The sequence below is a fragment of the Panthera onca genome, chromosome B1 (genome assembly GCF_046562875.1).
Source record: "Panthera onca isolate mPanOnc1 chromosome B1, mPanOnc1 haplotype 2, whole genome shotgun sequence".
NCBI lineage: Eukaryota > Metazoa > Chordata > Mammalia > Carnivora > Felidae > Panthera > Panthera onca.
Window position 1 is genome coordinate 88,505,305 of NC_138342.1, and position 10,960 is coordinate 88,516,264.

Sequence of the window (10,960 nt, forward strand, 5' to 3'; positions counted from 1 at the left end):
AAAAAACTTTTAAATAAAAATTTGAAACTTAAATGTTCTTCACGAAGAAACTGGCTAAATTATTAATGGCATACTTGGAGCTATGAAAAATGTCTATTTGTTGACATAGAAAAATGGCTAATATATTTCATGAAAAAAAGGAAGTTACCACACTGGGAAAATGTTTATACTCATGTGCATTAGCATTCATATATCTCCATAGGACAATGTTCAGAAGTTAAAATGTTAGTAATTATCTCTGGCTTTGGGGATCATGGCTTATTTAAATTTTCTCTATGCTTTTGTACTTCTTTTTCCTACAGTGGGCATTACTGTATTACTTCTGTTTAAAAAACAAAAAATTGGAGTGCCTGGGTGGCTCAGTCAGTTAAGTGTCTGACTTTGGCTCAGGTCACGATCTCACCGTTCGTGAATTCGAGCCCTGCATGGGGCTCTGTGCTGACAGCTCAGAGCCTGGAGCCTACTTCAGATTCTGTGTCTCCCCCTCACTCTACCCCTCCCCTGCTCATGCTCTGTGTCTCTCTCAATAATAAACGTTAATTTTTTTTTAAAAAAACAAAAAATTAAGCCCTTTGTATTTGAGAGGTAAATCCCAGCAAACTGTAATGATCTTAGTTGTCTAGCTGGGCTGGTTTCTCAGCAAGGCCATGATGTATAAGTAAAACTGCCAAACTCCCCCTCATTTTCTTTTGGCCACACAATTAATAGGTAAGGTAATGGACATTATGTTGTTGTCTTTGTAAATTGAAGTTGTAAAGGCACAAACCAGTGTAGAGTTACAAATAAGTACATTCAAATTTTATCACCTAACTTTCTGGCAAGTTCTGCAGCATTTATTGTTTCTCAAAAAAAAAAAAAAGAAACACTTTCGATACTATAATGCTTTAAACTGAAACCATGAAAGTGTCTAATATAGTTTTATATTTAAACCAGTATTTTGGAATCAGAAGTAAAATTTTTATCTAATAGGTAACTTGTTTGAAGCACGAGATCCATTTTTCCCTTAGCTACCACCGCACCCTGGTAACATTTCCTTTTAAAAAGGGAAAGAATCCTTTAACGTAAAACAAAAACCTGGTTCCCCCAGAGCAACTCTATAGAGGAAGAGCAGTGGTGGCCTCGCTCACTGCTCACCGTGATTTACGCTGTAGCTTTAAATACCTGTGCAAAAGGACTAGTTGACTCTCGTCAGGATGTCGTGGTTTGCCTGCAGTGTCTGGCATAGAGATATTAGCGAACATTCCACAGGGTCTTAAGGTAATCCTTGTTTTCTTAAAACTTGCAGGTTAACTGTAATAACCTTATATCTTAGTCTTAACCCAAATACCTGTGATGATTCAAAGCTGACTTACAGGGAGACATGTAAGCCCCAGCTAAATGTTTTGGCCCCAAATATTGTTTGGATTAATTTGGCAAGGCACAGGGACAGGAGGAAAAGAAATATGTGTGTGTTCGCTGAGTCAAGTACATGCCTCAAGGACCTATTTCCCCTCAGGTTCTTGCTGTGTTCTTGGAATATCATTTATTCAACACATGACCTCAAAGCCCTACCATGTGGCAGGAATGTAAAACGGGGTGGTTTGGAGGAAAGGTTGGTCCTGACATCAACGAGTTCACGGTCTGCTGGGGGACAGAAACCCGTAAACCAGGGATTTCAGTCTGAGAGCAGCAGGCACTGCATAGGAGGCCAGGCAGTTCTGAGCGCAAATTGTTTCCCTGCCCCTCACTGGCTAGACGACCCCTTGGGTGCCCTCACCTATCCAAGCCTTAGTTTCTGCAGGTGCACAACAAGCCAAATTCATGTTCACTTCAGAGACCAGTTAGCAGGGCTGAAGGTGTTCCCTTTAAAGAGCCTGGCACAGGGAAGTATATGCTAGTCACCTATTTGGTCCTTTGAATGCTCAGAGGGAACTTAGAGCAGTCACTTGAAGAATAGGACATCCCCCAAATAATCTTGTCTTACACAGATTAAGCATAAGAAAGGATGGTTTATCTTTTAACTGAGAAATAAGTAGTGTCTCTACCAAAACAGGTACATGTGGTCAGCATTCCAACCACATATTTCTTATGGACAAATCAGTGCTGAAACACAGGGTTGTTTTTCAGTTGGCTGTAATAAAACAGCTGGTGGAGGGATGTCACTTGTATATGGACTGTTTCCAAATACTACTTGCAACTTTCCCTCTCTTGGGAAGCAATATCCCCCCACTTCACTGCTCCTTAAACTACTCGCCCCCCACTATTGTGGTTACTCTAACAATAGGAGGAAGCAAACTCTGTAGCCCTAGGGATCTGAGGACATCATCAGACTGATTTGTCCAAATTGAAAGTGTTTATTTGTGTACATGTAAATGTAATAAACATTCTATATATTAATTATGTATAATGTTACAGATTTGCTTTGATATAAACATGTCTTAAGCTACTTACCTACAAAAAAAACTGATGCTCCAGGAAGATGTAGAGGTTTCCAGAACACCTCTGCATCTTCCTGGGATTTGACGTACTCCCATGTAAGAAAAACAGCAAAACTGACCTTTGCAAAGGACCCTTCTTGCTTTAGAGATTTAAAAAAAAAAAAAAAAGTGGAGAGAAGAGAGAATAAACAGATCCAGTGCCCCTTTAGATCACTGTCTGCTCTGCTGCCTGGAGGTTAATTATCCACATAGAAAATTCTCCCTGACAATTTAGAGTCAGCCAGCCAGCCAGCTTGACAACATAATCAAACGCTGGTGAGGATCAGGAGATGGGGAGCTTGTGTCTTCCCGTGTATGTCTGCTCATACTCAGCAGGAAATATTCATGGTGTTAGGATTACTAATTATCTATCGTGTCCTTGCCATAATTTGTACTCTCCAGGAGCCAAGTATTTTCTGTAAATACAAACCATAGAATTTAAAGTAGGCATAGAAATAAGATCCCCCTCCCCACCCCCGCAAATGTGGAATTCTGTACAAGGGACTATTCCAGTTTGCAGTTTCTGCAAAGTAAATCTTAAGTTTCGCCATCCATGCTGTCTGTGCTAGAAAGGGATGTCGGCACGTACACACACAGCCCTGCTTTTCCCATTCCAGGTGGACAATATCTGACAGTCTCGGGAGCCAAAGGCCCAGGGGGAAAAGCCGCTCGCTTGGTGCTACCTCTCGGCCACCTCATGCATTCAGGGGACCTGTGCCTGTCGTTCAGGCACAAGGTGACTGGGCTGCACTCCGGCACGCTCCAGGTGTTTGTGAGAAAACACGGTGCCCACGGAGCAGCCCTGTGGGGAAGAAATGGTGGCCGTGGCTGGAGGCACACACAGATCACCTTGCGAGGGGCTGACGTCAAGAGCGTAAGTAGAACCGCGAAGGAGGCAGAGCCTGGGAAGTTTTCCTTTCAGAGGAGAACTGTAGGATCTGAATCTGAGGGAGCCTTGTTCTCTTCATTAATTCAGGCACAAAGCTTTGTTTTTCTGGGTATGAGAGCTCCGTTCATTCATTGCCTCTTCCTTTAATCCCTTTTGCTGCTGCTTATGTTCTTCGTTGCAACCTCTGATCACTGCCACTCTCCCCCCAGCCTTGGTGAAAATCCCCTATTTTTAGTGAAGAAAATTCAGGAATCGAAAAGGAAAAAAAAAAAGTTAACAGCAACTTGAAAGGGCAGAGGGGGTGAGCTTAACTGTTGCTGCTTTTCCTTTTTCTTCAACTCCTTTATTTTTCAGAGTTACCCTAAAGTTTTTCTTTTTTGAAGTATTTCTTTAAAGGCTTTTTTTTTTTTCCCCTTTGCCTCGGAGATCATAGTTAAACAGCCTTGGGTGGGAACCCAGAACAATATGCTTGGGAAGTCCTATTCAGGAGAGGATGTGGGAAAAGCTTTGATTGAGTATGTAAGTTTTATCTTAAGTAATCAAGTCATAGGTGGCAATAAGATGCACTATAGCATCCCGCTGAAATAATGTTTTTGGAGGAGCATCTTTATGCTCCTATTCATAAACCTTGCTATTAGGAGATTATGCATAGGTGACCACAGATATAGTTTCGAGAAACTATGTTAAAAGGGATAGACTCCATTTATATAAGCTTTTATCAGTCTTAGATTTATTGTACTCTTTGAAAAAAAGTGTAACATTGGAAAAAAAAAAGGCATTTCAAATCCTAGCACAGGAAGGTTTCTGTTTTTAAAAAAGCAAGGATGATCTACAGAAGATAAAATACAAGAAAGTTTTTGTTCTTTACGTAGGTAAAACAACACTGTGATTTCAGTGTGGTGTTTGGTCTGAGTCCATTTTAGGCCAACAAAGTCAGCCTAACCCAAGGAGGAAACAGCAAACATCCACGATAGGCGGCATGATTATGATCTTCCAGAGTTTTGGCTCTTATTTCTACATCTTTATATCTGTCTCATTTACTTCTGTCCTTGGTAATCTTTCACAAAGTGTCTGCTTCATAAACATTCCTAAACTGAAGTAGTCTGTCATTCAGAATGGCTTTTTAGAGAGTAACATGTGTCTGATTAACAGTTTACTCATGATTTCAGTTTCTACCAAAAGGCAAGCCTCAGGTGACCCTGGCTATGTTCTAGTCTTTCCTTCTGTCGAGTAAGTTTACTGTTTGGTTTTGGGGGAACGTTTGCCTTTATTTTGTGAAACAAATGGGCATTGGGAAGGGGCACAGGAGGCTTGACTGGTGTGTGCATTCTCTCCCTAGGTCATCTTCAGAGGTGAAAAAAGGCGTGGCCACACTGGGGAGATTGGATTGGATGATGTGAGCCTGAGAAAAGGCCACTGCTCTGAAGAACGCGAGCAACTCCCGAACTAGCAATGAACTCCCCCTGTGGCTCTTTTCTTTTTCCAATCTTCACCTCCTGTCCTCTCCTCCCTCTTATCAGGCCTAGGAGAAGAATGGGTCAGTGGGTCAAGAGAAAGTCTGGTGGGTGACCCACACCTTGCTGGCCTGCTTTTGTGCAATTCCAGTGAATAGTGACACCCTCCTTGGAATATAGGGGGCACCTGTAGACACATCCAAGCCAGCTTTCGGTGTTGCTTTCCATCCTGTGTCTTTTTTGGGAAGGGCCCTGGCATGTGACCTGTGCCATCGTTCCTTCTGGTTACAGGTGTTCCCAGTAGCAAACCATGGGAGAAGTTTTCAAAGGAAATCTGTGCAAATGGCCATTCTGTTATCTGTTCAGTGTTGTACCATGAGTAGTATTGACTTCCCCTAAGAGATGTTGTACAATGTGCTTGTGAAATTGGTTTCTCCCCTTGGCTTGTTAGCTCTGGCCTGACCTGAACTCTGACTTTTACTGCCATTCACTTTATAAAAGAAGGGTGTGTAACTTATCAAGATGCATTTATTCTTGTTATCTGTATTTTTCTTTTAAAGACATGATGTAGAATGGACACGTAATCCCTCGTTAGTAGTATTGTGTTTCGTGTAAATGTGCTATTGATATTAAGTAGTTACGTGTTCCTAATATATACAGACTCTAGTTGCAAGGGAAAAGGCAGCTTGCGAGCTCTTGAATTAAAAAATACCCGGTGAAATGTCATCCAGTTCCATGACCTTATTTTGGCAGCAAGAGAAAATTGGAAGAAATGTCAGGTGTGGTAGTGGAGGGATGAATTTTTTCATGGCCTTGAGTTTGATCACGATACAGGATAGCGAACCATTCATGTGGACAAGAAGCTGAAGTTTACATATAAAACTCTCACTGTTCCAGGGTATACTTTAAAACCAACAGTTTTTACCGTAATAACATGGCTCTCTTTGGTAATAAGTAAAACATGTTGTAAAAGTTCTGGTTGTTTCAGAGAAAAGATCCTGTTTATGGAAGGGTGAGGGGAAGTGTGGGGGAAGCTCCGTTGGGACAGGTTTTCATACTGTTTTAGATCCGCATACATGTAGGCAGGTCTAGCTCCTAATGTATGTGACGTCTTGTCAGAATGGGTCAGGGAGCAGGTCCTGTGCCTGGACGCATTGATGTGTTGGAATGGGACTCACGCACACATTAGAGCAATAAAATCTGGGAACCCCCCCCCCAAACCACATTTCCTCCCTGCCGATGTTACCTATATATGAAAAAAATACCTAACTTTTAAAAGGCAACTTAGTCCTGAGGCTTTTACTTCATTCCTGATTAAGTAATCAAAATATTCTCTGCTGTTTTTGCCAGGAATCACAAAGATGATTAAAGGGTTGGAAAAAAAGATCTATGATGAAAAATTAAAGGAACTGGGATTATCCAGCGTGGAGAAGAGAAGACTGAGGGGCAAACCATTGCTGGTTTTCAAGTGTATGAATGGTTGGTACAGAGAGGATGGTGACCAGCTGTTCTCCATATGCGCTAAGAATAGAACAAGAGGAAACAGGCCTAGACTGGAGTGTGAGAGGGCATTTCCTGGCAGGGACAATTGTTAAATTAGAATCCTTTGTTTAAAAAAAAAAAAAAAAAAAAGTTAATCTCTCTCCCTCTCCTCTTTCTCTCCCTCTCCCTGTCTCTCTTCTTTCTCTCTCACCCTCTTCGAAGGTTTAAAAATAGATAAAAATGTGTTTATTTAAGATGGTTAAAGATGTTCTTACATCAAGATAGAGTGACAGATTACAGAATCTTCCAAAAGCTGTTTTGATTCTATTACTAGGTAATGAAAATCTTCGGAACTTAGTCATTCGGATGAGGCCAAGGTCTAATTTAGGCATTTACCTCTTAGCCTCCGAATGGAGGAGAATCAAAAGGGGGAAAAAACCCATCAAATGGGGAGCTCACTGAAAGATCTCTCCCTTTATGGCAAACCTAACAGGATTAAAATGGTAAAATATCTGTCCATCATACTCCTTTAAGAATATTGTGTTTTGGTTTTGGTTTTGTTTTTTTTTTCCCCTATCTCAAAGATGTCCTAATGTGGTAGGGTTCATTTCTTTTTTTGGTAAAAGTATAACCCTTTCACCTGTTCAGTGGATGATAGTTCAGGTTTTTAAAGAGACCATAGCAAGGAACAGAGGCTAGAGAGTTGTTTTTTGTTTTGTTTTGTTTTTTAATCTGGTGCATTCTCTCTGCAATGTGTGTGACAAATTGGCCACTGATAGAGAGTGCTATGCTATACTCAACACCAGTTTCAGGATCCTTGCTTCACCCAGCCGCTATAATTCAGTTTCATTTGTCAATGGGAATCTCCCAAGTTCCACAAATTTACCTATTTTTCCAAAAACAAAAATTACCAACAGAGTATCTTTAGTCATTTCACTTGGTGAAGGCAGGATGGGAGCAGGGATGTAAATCTGTGAGCCTTTGAATAGGGGCCAGATGGTATGGATTTAGATCCATTTTTAATGATTCATTTCCTTTGTGGTCATTTAACTGCACAAGTGAAGAGGAAAGGGGGAAATAATTGAAAATGTCACTTTTAGGTGCCAATAATGGATTGCACTAAACTGACAGAAGTTATCCAAAGTACTGTATAACATCTTGTTTATTATTTAATGTTTTCTAAAGTGAAAAATGTTAGTGGTTTTCCAAACAGCCAAATAAAAATAATTCTTTGTAAATAAAAGCACTGTTAATGACACCTATTGTCTGTTATTGTTTGAGTTTTGTTTTGTTTTTAGTTGGGAGAATACTGGAGTAGTCTGAGGTTTCACGAAGGCCGTCTATCATAGAACCCCTCTTACTGCTTGGAAGTGACCCACATCGGGATGCTTTCTAGGCTATGAAATAGGAGACCCTCTTCATCAGCACGCACAGGGCACGTCATACCTTAGCAAATTGCTTTAGTTACATTCCCTTGTACCTCACTTCAACATTAGCCTCAAGTCCTTTTATAGGAAGGCAGGATAAACTAGAATATATCAATATATAGGAATTAGAAGTGAAAAGCCTTTTTTTTTTTTTTTTTTTTTTACTAGTGTTGGTTTTGTTAGTTTATGGTAGTTTACTCGTATTCCAATAACCTTTCCTGATGGAGAAAACAACTATAAGGAAACAAAACTAAGGACATCATTCAGGATTAAAAGTTTTCCTGACAAGGTAATGAACCCCCATCCTGGCACTGCAAACTGTAATGAGGGATAGTCCTGGGGGCCCCCTCAACAAATTCCCCTGTTGCAGGACAAAGAGGAAAATCTGGCGTTTAAAAGAGCCACTAGCAAGGGTGCCCGGGTGGCTCAGTCAGTTAAAGCGTCTGGCTCTTGATTTCAGCTCAGGTCTTGATCTCCTAGTCTGTGGGATCGAGCCCCAGGTCAGGCTCTGCACAGACAACACGGAGCCTGCTTGGGATTCTCGATCTCCCTCTCTCTGCTCCTCCCCTGTTCGTGCTCGCTTGCTGTCTCTCTCAAACTTAAAAACAAAACAAAGAGCAATTAGTATTCAAAAGATCCAGCCCTAGACGAGGATGTGGAGAAGAGGGAACCCTCTGAAACTATTGGTGGGAATGCAAAATGGTGCAGCTGCTCTGGAAAACAGTATGGAGCTTCCTCAGAAAGTTAAAAATAGAACTACCCTATGATCCAGCAATTGCACTACTAGGTTATTTACCCAAAGAATACAAAAGTACTAACTTGAAGGGATATGTGCACCCTAATATTTATAGCAGCATTATCGACAATAGCCAAATTATGGAAAGAGCCCAATGTTTACAGACAAATGAGTGGATAAGGATGTGGTATGTATATACAATGGAATATTATTCAGCCATAAAAGAATGAACTCTTGGTACTTGCAATGACATGGATGGAGCTAGACTGTATGATGCTAAGTGAAATAAATCAGAGAAAGACAAATACCATATGATTTTAGTCACAGGTGGAATTTAAGAAAAACCATGGGGGGAAAAAGAGGAGGTGGGGGGGATGGATGAAATAGGTGATGGGGATTAAGGAGGGCACTTGTAATGAGCACTGGGTGATGTATGGAAACATTGAATCACTAAATTGTACACCCAAAACTATTACACTGTATATTAACTAACTAGAACTCAAATAAAACCAAAAGAAAAATAACAGAAGATCCAGCCTTAGAAAGCTGCCAAATGGTGGGAGAACTACTGAAAGTCTTGGGGTAGGTCAGGGCATGGCTAACATTCCTCATTCACATTGATAGCATGGATGAATGCAGTCCAGGTGCCCAAGCCAACTTACCACCTTAGGGGCCCTGGGCCCCTAGCCCACACCAGCCCCAGCAGTCCCACTGAGGCAGCCCTAGCACAGCACACACCGGGACACCCCTGGTCAGCATTCACTACAGCCCCAGCTGTTTCACCAAAGTAACAGGCAAAACGTACCCCAGAATACTCCAGACCCATACAGCGTTGGCCCCAGACCACTTGCTAGGATGGCCCTATGCATTGAGCACCCCAGGACCCTCTACCCCATACCTTACCTCAGCTCCAGCTGCTCAGGCAGGGAGCTTTCTCTGCAAAAAGCCTCAGGACACACTGGCTTGTACCCACTTCAGGTTCAGCCATCCTGCCAGGGTACCCTCTGTGTGGAGAGCCCTGGGACTTCCCCCAGCCCATGACTTCAGCTCTGGCCATCCCACCAGAGCAGTTCCAGCACAAAGTGCCCCGGGACCCCCAGCCCATGCCAGCCACAGTTCAAGCCAGCCAAACATGCCAAGCATATACAGTCTACATAGAGAATGACCATACACAAACCATTCCTTCAAGTTTAGAAGTAGCTATTCTGCCTAACTTCTAGAAACAAACACTTTCTGTGCAAAATGTAGAGATAGAGATAGAGAAATATGCTCCAAATGAAAAAAGAAGACACCCCCCCCCACCACACACACACCGCTCATGCTCTCTCTCTCAAAAACAAACGTTTAAAAAAATTTTAAGTGCAGAGCCTGTTTGAGATTCTCTCTCTCCTTCTCTTTCTGCCTCTCTCCTCACACTTTCTCTGTCCCTCTCAAGATAAACTTATAAAAAAAGAAGGCAGAGACAAATACCGTGATTCCACTTACATGTATACTCTAGAAAACAAGTGAGGGGCGCCTGGGTGGCTCAGTCAGTTGAGCGTCCGACCTCGGCTTAGGTCATGATCTCGCGGTCGGTGAGTTCGAGCCCCGCGTCAGGCTCTGTGCTGACCGCTCAGAGCCTGGAGCCTGTTTCAGATTCTGTGTCTCCCTCTCTCTCTGACCCTCCCCCGTTCATGCTCTGTCTCTCTCTGTCTCAAAAATAAATAAACGTTAAAAAAAAAAAATAGAAAACAAGTGAATAAACAAACCAAAAGCAGAATCAGACTCGTAAATACAGAGAAGTGATGGTTGCCAGAGGAAAGGTGGGGATGGGCAAAGTGGGTGAAGGGGAGTGGGAGATACAGACTCCCAGTCATGAAATGAAGAAGTCGTGGAGATAAAATTACTGAATGTGGAATATAGGCAATGGTATCCTAATAGTGTTGTATGGTGACAGATGGTAGGTATACTTGTGATGAGCATAGCATAGGATATAGAATTGTCAAATCACTGTTGCATACCTGAAACTAATGTAACATTGTGTTTCAACTATACTTGTCTTAAAAAAAAAAATCAGCAAAAAATTCATTCTGCAGAATTATAAAAAATGTGCCCAATGGCTTCTTTCTTTCCAATATGCAGAGAACCCTTATCAGCTGAGGAACTCAAATTTTAGATAAGTACATACTTTAGCAAAAGGGAAAGAAAAACGACAGTTTCCTTGTCTCAGAGATATTTCCTGATTTCAGAGATCCTTCCTAATCATCCCTAGGAGATCCAAAAAAATCTCAGGTCTTCTGAGTAGGTTAACTAAGAAGATAAACCTCTTGCAAAACCTATTTGAGGTGAGGGTTGGAGGAAGCAGGTAAGTATGAGATTCCAGGATCCACTTCACTGATTTTCTGGACAGATTTGATAGCACTTAACTATGTGTGTGACTGTGGTGTACAACAGGAAGCAGACTTCCCCTGTGGGTTTGTAATCTAGAGACGAAGATGGACATTTTTCAAGTCGTATATAATCAATGCAAAACTACT

At 41.7% G+C, this 10,960-nt stretch overlaps 1 protein-coding gene across 4 annotated transcripts in view; it reads left to right on the top strand.

The window, feature by feature from the left end:
• Positions 1 to 7,537, top strand: part of NPNT (nephronectin) — an 82,807-nt gene extending 75,270 nt beyond the window's left edge. For all 4 annotated transcript variants that reach the window (XM_060654494.3, XM_060654495.3, XM_060654496.3 and 1 more), the window contains 2 exons: positions 3,074 to 3,330; positions 4,685 to 7,537. In XM_060654494.3, coding sequence (XP_060510477.1) covers positions 3,074 to 3,330; positions 4,685 to 4,795 — 368 coding nt within the window. In that variant the 3' untranslated portion in view covers positions 4,796 to 7,537. The remainder of the gene's footprint in view (positions 1 to 3,073; positions 3,331 to 4,684) is intronic.
• The last annotated feature ends 3,423 nt before the right edge of the window (positions 7,538 to 10,960 follow it).